This window comes from Uloborus diversus, chromosome 9, assembly GCF_026930045.1.
Source record: "Uloborus diversus isolate 005 chromosome 9, Udiv.v.3.1, whole genome shotgun sequence".
NCBI lineage: Eukaryota > Metazoa > Arthropoda > Arachnida > Araneae > Uloboridae > Uloborus > Uloborus diversus.
The window spans coordinates 88,939,102-88,956,214 of NC_072739.1; the positions used below are offsets into that span (position 1 = coordinate 88,939,102).

At 31.4% G+C, this 17,113-nt stretch overlaps 1 protein-coding gene across 2 annotated transcripts in view; it reads left to right on the plus strand.

The window, feature by feature from the left end:
• LOC129229262 (dual specificity calcium/calmodulin-dependent 3',5'-cyclic nucleotide phosphodiesterase 1-like) overlaps positions 1–12,704 on the plus strand; it is a 223,969-nt gene extending 211,265 nt beyond the window's left edge. For both annotated transcript variants that reach the window (XM_054863532.1, XM_054863533.1), the window contains exons 13-16: positions 5,958–6,039; positions 7,043–7,156; positions 8,435–8,620; positions 10,240–12,704. In XM_054863532.1, the coding sequence (XP_054719507.1) occupies positions 5,958–6,039; positions 7,043–7,156; positions 8,435–8,620; positions 10,240–10,316 (459 nt within the window). In that variant the 3' untranslated portion in view covers positions 10,317–12,704. The remainder of the gene's footprint in view (positions 1–5,957; positions 6,040–7,042; positions 7,157–8,434; positions 8,621–10,239) is intronic.
• The last annotated feature ends 4,409 nt before the right edge of the window (positions 12,705–17,113 follow it).

A 17,113-nucleotide genomic window follows, 5' to 3' on the forward strand; every position in this document is an offset into this window, starting at 1 on the left:
ATGAGATTACCAAACCGCAATTTTATCGCAGTGAAAACTCGGGCCACATTCGAAGCTGGTCTAAGTGGCACGTTGTTTGCTTGAAGTATAAGATCAGAAAGCAGAATTTGAGTTCCAGTGTCTTACAGTTGAAGCAAATATTCAGATATCGGATTCTGAAAAACATGCGTTTCATAAGATAGGCATTCGGTAGTTGATAACAATAATTTATTATAACTCTCTTTTTCGATATATTTCCATGTTATTCGAAAAAGAAGAAAATAATTTGAAATTTTATCTTTGTCTTGCGAGATTGATTTTAATGTCAAATCACGGACAATGACACAGAAAGTAGGTAGAAAATTAGTATTTAAATTATAATTAAGAATAGAAAAAAACTCAACTTAATCTAACACTCAAATTAATGTTTTGTTAAATCTTTGATGAAGTCAAAAAAAAAAAAAAAGTTCACAATTAGCCACAACTATTACTTTTGTGCAGAATACGGGCTCAAAGCACGCGGCTTACTACTGCGACTGACATTTAAACTCCTAGATCTTAACACGTTGAAAATCCTTATATATTATTTCTGTAGCCTATTTTTGGTTTCTACGCCAGATTTTCCTCAATTCTTGATCGATTTCTTTGATTTACTCCTTATTTTAAAGCTTATGGTGCTGGCTACTGACGAAAAATAGACCCACGGTCTAAAAATTGTTTTTTTCAGCCGAAAAACCTGTTTTAAAGAACCAGTATGAGGTTTTCGGTTAAACTTATAACTTTAAATTGCGCTATGACCGACCGAGCTGAATAGCTTGATCGGCAGAGCGTTCTCTTCGTAACCAGGAGAATGCGTGTTCGAGCCCACGCCCGGACAATCTGCAACAAAAAATTAGAGAAATATCGCGCATTACGTGAACACTTCATTAACACTAGAAAGACGGAAGCGGTCATTTTGACCGCAAACGATTTTCAAATGCTCATATTTGGTGCGTTTAATTTTCAAACTCTTTTTCCTTCATTGACTTTTCCTAACTATTTATTAATATCTTACAACTGTATTTTTTTCCCTTTAGGATTATTATTATAGTCGCTATAAATGTTTATACCTAGAAAGACTGACTACGGTCATTTTGACCGCTAAAAGAACCTTTCTTTATGCATCCGTTTTCTTCTTTTTTCTCTTATCAGTTGTGTGTACTATGGACTATTGTTAGTTGTCAGGGTGAGTAATGTTCTTTTGAGCTGCTGGTCAGGTTTAATTCTTTGAACTGTTAGGAAAATGCGAAACACCTGCTGGTTGCATAGTCTCAGTTTTCTGCTATCTGCTCAGGGGGCAAAGTTGAAAAAGGTAAATTTGAAAAGCATGTGACTGGACACGTGAAATTACTTTGGGTCTAAAAAGAAGTAAATATAAACAGGTAAATTCCAAAAATGTTCGCTGGAGTTGTTTTGTGCACCAAAACATGTGATTTGCTTGAAGCATTGATGTTTATTTTCTTCGGTGATAATGAAGTGCTCAGTCACATAATTATCTTCATGATGTAGAGAAGAACCGTTGACAAGCAAAAATTATAGGAACATTAACTCCTGAAACTGTTGCAGATTTATATCTAGAACAGATTATGGTTCGAATGAATAGTCTGACTTATCTGAAGAGAAATATATTCCAAGCGATGAGAATAGTTTGCTTTCATGAGATTATTGCGAATATTTTTCGGAGCCAAGATTTGAAGAAAAGGATTGTTCTTCAGAGTTAGAATCAGAAAAAACCTCGTTAATAAAAACTGATGCTCAAAATATAAAAAATAGTGAAAGAAAAAGGCACCGAAAACCGAAAAAAAAGGGGAAAATTTCAAAAACAGAACTCCTATTTCTCCAATTTCCTCCATGTCACCTCCACTGATCAATTTTACTGCATATAAATAAATATCTACCTAAGGAAAAAGATTGAAATAGTGTGAAATTAAATTTTGCAGAAATAAAACTATGAGCATTTGTTAGAATTGCCTAAAAAAAACTGTTAATGGCTAATATATAGGTGATGTGATAACACAAGTATTTCGAAATACTGTAAAAGATAGTAATGTACGTTATCTTGCGATATTAAGATATTTTTTAAACCAAACACATGCATAGTTGATTATAGTACTTGTTAGTTATAACATGCTAAGAAAATTTCCTCTTTTTTTGTACAAATTTGCTCTTTCTCAATGCCAATTGTGTAAAGCATGTGTATTTCACTTGATCGAACATAAAATAAAAAAAAAGCTATCTGAGACTTATTTGCAGACTATATTACGATTAAATTGTTAAATTAAACTCTGATATGATGAAACAAATCTTTTCTATGGTTAAAAATCCCGAAATGGGGAAATTTCCAATCTTTTAAGTATGGCGGTCAAAGTGACCGCTGCTCGTCTTTCTAGGTATACGCAAAACGCCGTCTTTCTAGTGTTAAGTGAATAACAACTGAGAAGGAATAGAATAAATGAGAAGGAAACGCTGCTTGCTGATATGAAAACTTGAAGTGACTTTGTGCTAAATTACCTCGGAATTGTACGTTTTTTTTTTCTTTTTAAGCTTTGGCTCTGGTAAGAAAATTAAAGCATAATGTAAGCGAAATTATAAGTAACAGGTTTAAGATTTCAGACTACAATAGAGCTGTTTTTTGTTCAGAAAAAAATAATAAATCGTATATTGAAATATATATTCTTCTAATGAGTTTTTGACTCTTTGTACAAATAAAAAAATTACTACCTCAATTTGAAGTTTAAAATATTTATTTTTTCTTCTTTTTGCAAAAAAACAAATAGCTTATCACATTTTTACTACATTCGAAAAGCTAAGCTTAAAAAAGAGCATAGTTCAATTTATTTTGTATTTCAACCGTGCTGTTAAATGATGAACACGTGATGCCATCTAAGTCATAACGGTTCAAGCAACCTGCTGCGGTAACAAATTGTAAAAATTTTCAAGAATAAAAAAATGTTTCTTCAATATCTTATCTTATATGTTATTCCCTTCTCATTTTAAAACTTATCAGGCTGGCTAATGAAGAAAAATAGACTTACGGTCGAAAAATCAAGTTTTCGAAAGCGCCCCTTGCTGTTTCAAAACCTTGATGCTGCCTGTAGTTCTTACGCATTTTTTAAAAGCCAAGTTCTAATGCAGTTTTCCATTTTTTACGTCGCTTTCGGCCAAAAAAAAAAAAATAGCCTGTGTGTGTGTTCATATTTTAATCAAGCTTAAAAGCACTGGACTTAGTTGTTCGGTTAAATTGATAAGTTTCTTTCGGTAGAGCTTTCGGCTATAAACTATCTGAACTTCGGACAAGTTTGGGCTGTCCGAAAGAATATCAAATTTATATTAGTATTACGCATTACATATACTTATAACATACAAACGTAATAAAATAAATGCAGTGGGAATGCTACTTGGTGTTTCGACTCCTTTATGCAGGCTACAGTTATCATTCGGATAAGTTGACTATTAATCGAAGAGTGTTCTTCCTTTTTTTTTAAGCTTTGACTAAACCCAGACCACTCAGCATAATGTAAGCACAAAAAAGTATTAAATTTTCCTAAAGGGAATCCCTTTTGTGCAGAAAAACATTTTCATTGTATGCTGAAATGTAGATGTTTCTAATAGCAGTGTTCGACCTTTTGTACAAATGAAAAAATACTACGCCAAATTAAAACTACGAGTTTCACGCAGTAAACCTTTATTTTTTTATTCGCGCTAATACGATATAAAGCTTTAAAATTATTATCAACTTCATTAGCAAGAAATCATTTTCTACTCCTCTGCTTTCTGCTGAAAAAAAAATACATTTTGTCTACGTTCGAAAAATTACACTTAAAAAACGGACTCAGTTCAACTGGTTTTGGTTTTGAATTTTAAGTGTTCGATTAAAAGAGAAACATGTGCGGGCATTTGAGCCGTAACTCATAAAGCAACCTTCTATGTGAAATAGTTCAATATTCAAAGATAAAAGCACTTATTTTCAATCTAATTTATTACTTCTCTAGAATCTTCGTTTCAATCGCTACGTGAGATCTTCGTCATTCTTTAATCAAATTCCATGCTTTTCGAATAATTTTAAATCGTATCATGCTGGTTAATGACAAAACATAGAAGCATGATCTTATTATTATTATTATTATTTTGGCAAAAAGCTTTTTGCTGTTTTTTACTACGCATTCCTTCAATGAATAGCTTTCGAAAAGAAAGGCGCAATTGCTACGTTCGTTGGGGTGTCGGGCTGTTAATCAGAATGGCGCCAATTCGAATCCGTGCCAATAAATATCTCTTCAATATTTCTTTTTTTTCCCGTCAGATGCTCACATGGGCAGGACTGTATTTGCCACAACCTGTTTTTTTACATGCACAATTATTGCTTTTTCACGATGCACTACTCAGCCACACTTTTAATGATATTTATGTTTGAATTGAAAATATGTACGACCAAAAGGTGAGCGATGATCAAATTATCACAACGTTGTATTTAACGAGGTTTTGTTACTGATGTCTTTAAAATACATGCCTTCTCATTTGGGCTTACTTTTTTTTCGGTTCTTCTTCATAATGTTCTTCCTTTGAAATTCTTAAAGAGCGAAATACCTTATGAAACGATTCGAAGCACAGTGCGGAGTTCCGCACGGGTCGACTAGTTATTCAAACACTTTACAAAGAAAAAATAATAATAATAATAATTCCTAAAAACCAGCAAACTCATCTAAGCGCAAATATTACCTATTGACCCATCTGGATACTGTTAAAGAGGAAATTTCACAATGTCAGCTATTTTTCGAGTGCTTTTTCCCGATTTGGACAAGGCAATAGTTTTCCTGTTCGTAAATTATCACCGAGAAGAGTCATTATTTCTACACTGCCTATTGCAATATGACTAGCAAGACAATGAGGTTTTATTGTATGTTTCTATAAAAAAGTTGTGCATGTTAATTTTATTTTCTGAGTTATTGTTTTACAAAAAGCAATGGCTAAACGCAGAAAAAAAAATTATAAGTATTTTTAGTGTAGATTTTAATTTTAAAAGTTCTATAAAATATTCTTTTATTAGACAATTAAATAGTGTTTCGCATTGTCTACACATTGACGTTTGAACGATATCCACAAAAAACTGACGGTTGCAATATTGTGTTGTTCTTCTGCAGAGACAGCGAATACATTTATGCATTTAAAAATTCATAGACGTAACTCTAATGTAAAAAAACCACGTTATAATTGGTTTGCTTATTTTGTTGAACATTTTTTTTTCTTTTTTTACGAATAAACTAACTTTCATAATTTCTGTTTTAAAATAGTATACGGTCCCCTAAAGAGGGAAAAAATGAATTTTTAAGCATAGAGCAAAAACTACTGAATATTTTTAGCTCAAAGTTTGGATTCCCTCATAAGAGCTCTTCTAGATTGTTTCTCTGTTAAAATTTAATATGGTTTCAGATCATATTTTTTTCAAAAAATATTACAATAATTCATAAAAAAAAAATAAATTTACATTTTTGGTGTTGTAAATGATGTTTTTATAATTGGGTCGATTCATATTTTGATATAAAAAAATAATCTTTGCTGTGCCTAATATAGTTTTTTTGTTATGAGCAAAAATATCAAAATACGTTTTAACATTACGAGAGGAATTTTTCAAAACTCGATTCTGAAGTAACGGCTGGATCGAATTCAACAAAATTTTGTATACAAAGTTAAAAAAGGATGCTGATCCCAAATATGTGATAAAAAAGGGGGGTTCTCATTGAAAAATTTAAAGTTGATGCTCGTTTTAATATGAAGACGACCCCTTAACAGCAATTTTTTAACATAATTATGTAGAACTTTTTATTCCTGAAACAATAACACCTCACACGTGTCTCTAGTGTCAATAGTCTTTGAATACGATCGAGTGTTTCGTTTTTTTTTTCTATGACTGTACTAGTAATGAAGAATGTTTATTTTGTTAGGGAGACAAAGAAAAGGAACTAGGATTACCCTTTTCACCTCTATGTGATAGGAATTCCACGTTAGTTGCGGAATCACAAATTGGTACGTCACTTTCTATTCCTTAATGCAATATTATTTTATACCTAGCATGCAAGTTTATAAGCTACGAAGTATTTAATAATTAAACACAAGTTTTGATGGTTACAAAGTACACGCATACGTTTTTAATTAAGTTACTTTAAATCAAAAGAACCAAGCTAACTAAAAATATTTATATGTAATGCACTTCAAATGTATCAATCCCCTTACATATCAATTCTACCTACTATCAATCCTACCATCAAGTCCCCATTGTAATGTAACCAGTATTAATACCAGATGAATCACTTGATAATACAAAACCATATTGTTTTTTAGTAAAATTAAAATCATAAACTGTCAACGAAAATTAATAGGACCTCAAATTCGACATTCAAGAAAAAAATAATTCAACTGAATAATATCCAATTCCCCACACAGAAAGTAACAATTAAATAATGTTCAAAATATTTGACTAACAAAAATCTCTTTCAAGCTTCAATTAATAACGGACTGTAATTCGAAAAATTATATTAAGCATGAATATTAATTGCAACGGTAAGACAGTTTTCCAATTGAATTGTTTTTTCTCCCATTAAATTATTGAACAGAAAGGTTTCAGAGCTAAATCAATTTATTTATGTCTAATAAAGTCATATTCCAAGTCTAATTGTATGCGTCGTTTATAATTTGAGACAAAGCTAGAGTGTCAGACACATTACTCAAAATAACAATTAATGTAGCAAGTTAATGAAAATCGAGAGTTTAAAAAATTTGCAACTGTCCTAAGAATAGTTTTTAAAAACATACCGTTAAGGCGTAGTAATTTAAATGCCTGTGATTTAATTTTCATTACTTTTGCAAAGAACCGCTTTCATGCAGTCGTTATTAACAATACCCAGAGAAAAATGGTAACTTCGTTATGTAACACTGGATATGAAATAAATGTTTCTTCTTTCAAGTTAGTCTTGAAAAAGTAGATTCAAATGAGAGCTAAATTGTTTTCTTTTTCCGTTTTGTATTTTAGGTTTTATAGATTTTATTGTGTCTCCGAGTCTAGAAGTATGTGGTGATATGCTAGATAGAATTCTTCGCCATGTTGAAGGCCATAAAGATGGCGTAATTGCTGAAGATAGCACAGGTACGTATGATTGTAATGCATTATTGAACTATATGGGGAACATGAGTGCCATTTGACAGATACAAAAGGAGTTTTAAGAAAAATACATTTTTTAAATCGGCTAAAATTGAACTTCATACGTAAATATGGTAATTTAGGAATACAAATCCAATATCTTTATAGTAGAACCAGGGTTTCTAAGTTAAAAGTCATTAAAATTGCAATCAAATAAGCTTTAAAAATACGCAACTGTGCACTAAATATATATTTTTAAATCGATAATTTATATATTTTTTTGCTGTTCGCAGAGAAAAGTTGTTTCATCTGTAGGATTGCACTTAGAATTTCGGAATCACAATCCATTCTTTAAGGTTTTCTCTAAGTATGCATTGCCTTTAACGCTTAATATCATTCACAAAGAGGAAAACATCCTTTCAACTTCTATAGATGTTGATGGCCGATATTTTAAGTGTTTTACTCTGTCATCTGCAGGGGCGGATTCACCATTTCCCAACTGTCACAATTACGACAGACCACAACTACACTAGGTCCCCGAAAGGAATCCAAAACAGCAAATGAAAGTGTGTTTACTTCAGACAAAGGAGCTCCCAAAAATGAATGTGTTAATTTGCCACTAGTCTTGTGCCAACGCGTTTTCCCTTTTCCACAACAAAAATATATTCCAATCTGTAGTCAAATCTTTTTCATGATTGAAAATTGAACTCTTCACGAGTATAGAGTTGCAGCTTTACTAATACGGGACAAATCTAATAATTAGTCTAAAAAACGGTATTATAGCTTTGCAACTCAAAAATCGCAGTCGCTCAGATTTATTTAATGCGTCCGAAACAAATACTCAATGTATAAATTTTATGAAGCATATGGACTTTTCTTCTATGTAATACAATTTATTTTTTAAATATTTCTTAAAATACATTTAATTGCTCAGTAACAGACGTATATTATAAGAAACCTTTGTTACAGAGCCAAACAGTATTTTTTAACAATTTTTTCTGAAAATCTTTGAAATGTATTTGCATTATATAGAAGTAGAGTATAGGTTCTTCATGTAGTTCATGCAATTAAACAAGAATCTAAAATGTTTGTTGTCTTTGTGAGGTATTTTGTACAACAAATGATAAATCTATTAAAACCGTAATTTCTGCCTTTACTCTCACCTACATTACCGACGCGCTAATGTGGGTTGATAATGAAAACAAAAAAAAAAAAAACGGAATTTTTTTTTTTTTTTCTGTTTGTTATGGACGTAAAATTGACTGTCATTCAATTCCATTTCAGTTCCAGCGAGGAGTCTACAAACTTCGTCACCGGCCAACAGTCCGTCTCACAGCCGAGCTTCTCCCCGACTCTTCGGCAGCCCCGGTCCCTCGCCTCGGCACGCGCCAGCTGGTGGCTCCGTGCCCAGGCCGTGGCTAAAATGCCTCGAGAACAACAAACTCATGTGGCACGATCTCAGTGATAAAGGTGATTTTATTACCGAATCCCCTTAGCGTTATTTATACCTTTTATCTCTACATAGTATAAAATGAAGTCTCCAAAAAGCGTCTGTGTGAACGAACAAAACTCGAGTTCGCTGAAATTTTCGCAGTATCTTTCTCTCAGCACCGGAAAGGTTTTCAGACCAGTTCGAAAAAAAAAATCCGATAAATAGTTCTTTTTTTATTCCAATTTAGGCCCAGTTTTCACATAAATCCCCGAATGTGGAGGTGAAAAATTACTTGCACATATTAAAATTATATATTGTTGGAAAGGGTAAAATTTTTCGCGTTCAACGCAATTTGTTTCAATGTTCTAACTTAAGTACGATCGGAGTTATTTGCATTTTTAGCTCGATTTTTTTTAGGCTTGGCTGAAATTTAGGTACTACCTTTCTTCATTAAATCTATCAATAAAAAGGGAAGGAATTGTCCCACAGTTTTCTCGAAAAACTAAGCTTCTATCTCGAAAGGAAAAAAAAAGTTACAAGCCGTTTTAAATCAAGTTCCAAAAATCTCATCTTTATTCAAGTTGTTTACCATTTTATTTTCGCGTTTCCATGGTTACACTTTTGGAATCCATTGTTTATTTCCATCTTTCTCATTTGTTTTTCTCAAACTTATTTATTTTGTGTTTCCATGGTTACACTTTTTAAACCCATCTTTGTTTCCATTTTAATTTGTTTGGAAGGGAAATTGTGCATGTTTTTTTTTCTTTTATTTAAGCCAGATTGTTGAATATACGTCACATGACACAATTTTTATTTCCGAGGTAGACCGGGCAAATCCGGCAATGCGGTTCTAAAAAACTAATTGGGAGACGTTTTCCGTCTTTTTTTCGTTCACTTTAATTAGGTGCATATAAAATTAAGAAACTCATACTAATATGATACAGTAAACTCCCGATTATCCATGGAATTGGGTGGCACAAAAGCCGAGGATAATAAAAATCGTGGTTAAACCGCAGAAAGGTTAAAATAAGGGACAAATATGATAAAAATTATCCTTCCTCAAAAACTTAGTTGTTTGATGCATAATAATTTCTTCAACAGTGAAAATACATACAGTGCATTAAAATTTTTTTGTATTTTTGCACAACAGAACTTAACTTTAATAAAGAACAAGTAATTGTAAGTTGAAGAAAGCACAATGAATAAATCTATACTAATAATATAAAGCTGAAGAGTTTGTTTGTTTGTTTGAAGGCGCTAATCTCAGGAACTACTGGTTCGAATTGAAAAAATCTTTTTGTGTTGAATACTCCATTTATTGAAAAAGACTCTAGGTTATTTTTTTTTAAATCAGATTAACCGAAATATTTGCAATTGCAAATTAAATATTTGATTTAATGTTTAGTTCTATGAGTTCCTAATAGATGGCGGGGTCAACGCTTTATTTCGATATTCCGGTGCATAATTTGTTTTTGTAGAATTTTTCTATTTTGTTTTGTTTTCCTTATTTCTTCAACGCTTGTTTTTGTTCTTATAGTTGAAGATAGTTACTTATCTAAGTAAAAATAATTTGATTTGTCGTATTATTCAATTGTGATTGTTCTTTATAACGTTTTTATTGTAGTATATGATAAGTACTTATCTAATTTTTTTGCAGATGCTGAACTTAGGGAGCAGATTACAGAGGCGAGCAAGAAGAGGTTCAGAGAATACGCGAACGGGCTGGATAAGTAGCAGCCTGAACAGCGACTCTGGAATGCTGCTCTTCGTCTTAAGGATTTAAAGCGAAAGATCACTGCGATTGTGTCCCAACTCATTTTGTGCAAGAAGAGCAGGGACTCTCTTCCGCTTTACTTTGCTATTTACATCCCAGGGTTCCCACAATCCTGTGTTGCTTAAAAAAACGTTTTTTAAAAAAAGAGCTTAATTTTAATTTATATTTGGCGAAATGAAACGAAGTTTTTTTTTTTTTTTTGGCCAATGCTACTTATTTCCAAGTTTTTTTTTTTTTAAACATTGTATTTGATTTTATTCACTAATTTTTATAAAATACATTCATTTCAAATCGTACATTTGTAGGGTTGAGTATATTTGTCTGGGCTTTCGTGAAATAAGTGGCTGTCTTTTTCTTTAACACTCTATCGTTGGTCAAAAGTGTATTGCAATTTTATTGAGTTTTTAAACAATCTGCACAAAAAAAAAAAAAAAAATAGAAAAGAAAAGAAAGGAACGAAAAAAAAGGAGCATACAAAAAGTAATCAGTAAAAGCTAAAGAGAAAACTTTTTTTTTTTTTTTTTTTGCATTTTCTGACTGCTTAATTTTCAAAAAGCTTATTCAAAAAAAAAAAAAAAGAGAGAGATAAAAAAACGCAGCAATCAAAAATGAAGAATATAAGTTACAGTTAATAAAAAATTTCTGTGTAAAATTGGTTTTTGAACGGAGTACTTACGAAATTAAAGTCTGTAACATTGAAATATTTATTTATTTTTTTTTTATTTTTTTTTTTTTAATGCTTTAACATGTGTCAGACAGTTTAATGCGACATTTTAGTAAAGCAATGAAATGACAGTCTGGAAAAAAGTCGAGAAAGACCTTTTGTATCCGCGATAAATTGACACAGCAGCTAAGTAAAAAAGAGCCTGGTGAATAACTTAAAAATTTCAAAAATACAGTGCTGGCCAAATTATTGGACTAAAACTGTTTTAAAAGCAAAATCTTTATTGATTACATTACTATAGACACATTAAGGAACAGTGAAATAATTACCTTTCATTTAGTATGCATTCCCTTCTTGATGGGCACTTTAAGTCTTTTTGGCATACTTTTCACAAAGTTTACACCATTTCTTAAAGTTTAAAAAAAACTAGGTAAACAATTGTTTATACTCACTATTATATATACTCACATACACATACTCATTAATTACTTAAAACTAACTTCAAATGTAACAGAACACACTAATAAAAAGAACTAGTGAACTGTTTAAGCTGATTGAGGTTATGTTCCAGGTAGGTAGATAAACAAAGAACATAAACAAAGCAGACAGCTGCCACCTGCAAACATTAAATTATGCTAAAATAACGTAATAATCAGTGTACAGTATGTACTGTACTTTAACAGTAAAATAAATAGTATTTTAGTACAAATAGTGTACAAAAAACAAACAAAAAACTCTTTAGTCTAATAATTTGGCCAGCACTGTAAATTAATGACCGATTAAGAAACATTTTTCCGACTTTGCGAGAGTTTATATACATGATAGACATAAATGCGGCAAAACACTTATTTCACGAATGCCTCTTTAGCTGAACCAAAGTATACTCAGTAGAAGATTTATGTAAGTTTTCGCTTTTAAAATTTGGTATGAAGTTATTCAGAGGTATTCAGTAGTTATTAATGACAACTTTTTAATTCATGCATCGAAATTTTTCGTATGGAGATTTTTAAAACGTTTTTCATACATTGTTCCATAACACTTCAATTTCGTATATAACTGCACATTTATTACAATACATAAATAGAAATAATGAAATGCTGAAAACTTTGGTAATATTTTACACGTAATCCTTCAGGGTCATCTATAAAGTTATAAAAAATAAATGACAGTAAATTAAAGTTTCCAAAACGCGTATCGTTTTGTGTACCTTACGCACACCATGTCTTTTCCGCGAACTATTAAAGAACGGAACGAATAATATGTGCACTTAAAAACCTGAACAAATTACTTTTCCCACCCCCCACCGGAAGGGAAACCCTACATTAACTTCAAAAAGGAAAAAAAAAATACTGATTGGTTGCGTTCGACGAAACTCACCAGTCGACCGGTAAGTAACTGGTTACTAACCGAATCGTTCTATGATCAACCGGTTACATCGGCGGTTACCATTCTAAGCAGTTGATTGGAGCACGTGATCATTAGCTGTCACGTGATTAACTAACCGGTCGCTCTCGGTCGAGCTCGTCGAACGCAACCATTGTTTCTGCCGATACGGAGATGTCTTCAATGGTTGGATTGAAGTTTAAGTTACTTTCAAAACAATTGATTTATTACGTTATATTTAAGTAGTTTCTCTTTTACGGCTGCGTTTGTATAGAGCAACCAATCGACCGTGGTTTACTGTTGACTAACCAGGAGCGTTCTAATAAAGCTACAGGTTAACTGCTTGTTGCCGAAGTTGTTCTTAGTGCTTCACCGGTTGATCCACTGTAGACCGCAATTTAAGCTAATTGATAGAACCACGTTACATCTTTAACCAATTAAAAGCTGGTTGATAGAAAACCGAGAAACATTTTTGACCAATTAAAATTAATTTTTTCTCAAGTAACCGCGAAAAACCAAAAGCGCTCGATAAAGGCTGGTAAACAACCGGTTAATAACCACAAACGTCATTAACTGTCATGTGATTAACCAACCACGATTGACCGGTTGCTATATACGAATGCAAGCTTCGTGTAGTGGAAAAATATTAATTAGAGAAATAAGCTTGAAAATAACGCTGTATATTTCAAATTAAACAGATGTTCACGGCGTATATACTTTAAGTTTCAATTAGTTTAGTTTATGAAATGCATTTTAAAGCAAACCGTGCGGGGAAAAGCAATAATCAAAATTTAAAATATCGTTGGAAGAATAAGACAACTCCACTATTTTGTCAGTTTTGTGTTCCATATTGAAATATATACAGAAAAACCTCTCACATTCAGTAAAAGAACGGGACAATCCCAACCAATGTTCTAGAAGATATTAAAAGAAAAAAAACTGCAATAGGATACTTCAGGACTACATGAAAGCAACAATGATCAATTTGTTGAATTATTTTGTTACTGGTGTTTTTAAACACAATACTCGCAGTGTTTCCTTATTTTGGTTTATTATTTAATATCTGAAATTTGGAATATTATATGTATTTCGAGCAAGAACGAGACAGCTCCAATTTGTAACAATTAATTAAACATAATCAATATCACTTTTGTCGAAACAACACAGAAATTAATTTTATCGAGGAAAATTCTCACAAATTATCTTTGAAACAAAATCTTCGAAATTTAATTTTCATTCTTTTTTTCCTGTCTCCTGTAGGTCCTTAAAAAGTTAAATGCTCCATTTTTCACCAAGAAATCTTCAATTTTAGTATATATGGTAAAATTAAAATATTGTAGAGCTAAAAAGCAACTAACATTGGTCAACTAAACATGATAATATTTTATTGTCAACCTTCATAGATGACTCTCGTAGATTTCGGATAATCTAGTCAGGCAATTATTATTTTTTTGTCATTTTCTTGTTTTTTACTCCTAGACTAGTTATATTGTAGATTTAATATACAGGGTTATTGTAATTGGCGTTACATATTTAAAACACTATAATTTAAAAACCACTGGTGTGAATCACTTCTGATTTCACTAGAACAGTCGTGACCATATAGGACATTGTTTGGTGGAGGAAAAACTATTTTCAAAATGCTAAGAATTAATGGTGCTTTCAGTGTTAAAATTGTTCTTGTGGGGGCATGTCAATTACCAATACGTGACATGCGCACAGATTGCATCCGATTTTTGTGGAACATCCCGTTTTACGCTTCCAACTACTAGGAGAAAATCATATAGAACATTTATGCATTCATAATTTATAAATAGTTCTTTTCATGAAATTGATTTTTTTTTCTCTTGCCACAATAATTGTTTTCTCTGTAACAATGGTTTTCGTCTGTTTACTTGAAAATTGCAAAAACCTACTGTATCTATTGTTTCCTTTCGACTTACAAAATTTCCGTGTTTAACGAAGGCCTTCCGTAATCTTTTTCCCTGACAGCGCAATCTATCGAAATGTTTGGGAACTATCTTCGCTTTTTCCAAACAGATTAACATTTTCTTAAAAGAATTTTTTAAAAAATCACGTCAAAAGGCAAAAAATGGCTGAATGTAAAGAAAGAATTGCACCTTTTGTTAACCTGAATTACGTGCTTTGGTGCTTAGACAAGAACAAATTGATGCCAAGCAGACGGCGAATGCGAATTCTTATAGTTAACGTTCTTTTTTTTTTATTATTATTTTTCAAGAGAAAATCTCCAGAAGTGGCATACCAGCCAACCTTGTTTACTTTCGTTTTTTTTTCCTTTTTTTTAATACATATATATTTATAACCTGAGCAGAGTGTACAACTGTTTTGGTGAAATATCAAGTCCTTCTAACCAGTGGTTTTTAAAGTAAAGCGTTTTGGAATCGTAACTTTCATTATAACCTCCACGTCCCTTTTGAGAAGAAGAAAATCATAGTTTTAGACTTGACCGATTAAAATATTTACGCCATTTAGTCTTTTAACTGTGGAAGCGATGGTGATGAATTCCTGTTGTGGAAAGTATAAGGAACGTGGGAACTCTGCAATTACTAAAACACCATTGTGATATATCCGCTTAAAATGCACCGTGCCCTACACTTTCATTCACAAATCTTTGTACATACGATTATCATTTCATTTATATATTGGTAAATACCTCGCCAGTAGAAACCAGTCTAAAAACAGTGCTATTAAAATTATTTTTAATATTTGCTGTTAAAAAAATTTTAGCGTTTCAATTTTTGTTTGAAATATTTTTTGTAAATAATGTAGCATAAAATAATCAATGTTTTATCAGAAATTGTGCACTTGCAGTTACTAACATTCAAGAAACTTGTAAAAATGTGTGATGTGAAACAGAAAGTGAATATTTGAATATTTTTAATTACACAGCAGGGCTGTTACATATATGTGAAAGAGCTGTTTTCTATTCGTTATTAACTACTAAAAATATTTAAATAAATATTTCATTGTAAACCCTGTCATTTATTCCAGACAATGTCCCAGCTTTCAATAAACTTTCGGCAAATACGAAAGGAATAAAGTTGTGAAGCAAGTAAAATGGTTTGATGCGTAACGATTTTTATCTCTCATTGATTGTTTAGTACTCTTAAGGAAAATAGTTTTCTTTAATAATACTTTTTTCATGGAAAGTTTTCACGATATTCATCGTAGACATAAGCAGTTAAAAAGGATATATATGCTTATAAATGTAACTTTAAAAACTTATTTATAAAACATCCATTATAATTTAAAACTGATGGCCTACCGAATTCATTTTTAACTTACTCACTACAAATTTTTCCTACATGTATACTGAATAAGTTGTTTTTAACATTTAAACTAACTTTTAGAAATTGAAAAAAAGCATTTTGCTACCTTTTTTTGGTGGCTGGGATAGTTAAGAGACATTATTAATTGCAATCCATTACGGTCCAATGTTTTTATTGTTTGTAAGTATTGGCTGATATTTTACAGATATAATGCTTTGAAAGACTTAAAATTTGGTTAATGTCGACATTAGTCGGTGAATATCAACGTTATTTATACACTAAAGACTTCAGCGAAAGACCGAAAAATTCTGGTGAATTACCGGTGAATGTTGGCCTTCTCCAATTTCGGACTTTCACAGTGACAGAATAGTATAATGCTTCATAAAATTCAAGTTTTCAACCTAAAAATTTATAACGAAAGGTTAAATAATGGGGTTGTTTCCTTCATTCAAAAGTAGTACTTTTTGTCACTGAAATTGATAGAATAAGCAAAAAAAAAACATGGACCCAGAAAATACTTTTATTTTCCGAACAGTTATTTTTTAATTTTTTATTTTAAATGTCCGATTATTCAAACAAGGCGTGGTCTTGATGACGTCACAAATGATGCTCTTTGGCCCATCTTTCTATCGTGTTTACACATTATGATAATCAAGAAGCGAATTAAAATTGCGCTCTACGCTTGCTATCAACCATATCGTTGCCAATACACGTGAGTAAAGATGGGAATCAAATATTTTGCTCTGTGAATGGCAACACTGAATGGCATTTCATCATTTATGATGCCATTGGCAGAAGCATAAAAAATGAAAGCGCACCGATTAAAGTAAATTTTTAAAAATATTAAACTTTGTCAAATTATTTAAAAAATGGTCAGACCATATGTTTTTGAGCATGCTCTTTCAGAAAAAAATACTTTTAAAATTTTGGAAACGACCCCATTATATTACTTACTTTTAAGTCTTTTATTTTTAGTTTTTAATTTTTGTTTTGTAAATTTTATATATTTTTGTGATGCTGGAAATTGAATGTACACTTAATCAAACTTATCATGAACTGTGATTCTAGTAAGCGAAATGTATTTAAGTGTTCGAGCAACATAAATACTAATGGTAAATTACCGGTCAGAGTGAAAATCCTCCTTGATTTAGTGATGTGATATATACATAAACTATACAAACCATAAAAGGGGTCAATTCCATAAAAAAAAACTTCTTCAGGGTAAAATTGGTAATGATCAGGAATTAAGAGATGTGTACTGTTTTGATATATAATTATTTAGAACGTTTGGCAATTTGTATTTTGAATTTTACAAAACTTTCAAAAGTAATAATTTTTTAAATCTTTTTTTTTTCTTTACGATGCTAAATGTTATTCAAAACACAAAAGAAAGTGAGGTAACGCTAGACTACATTTTAAA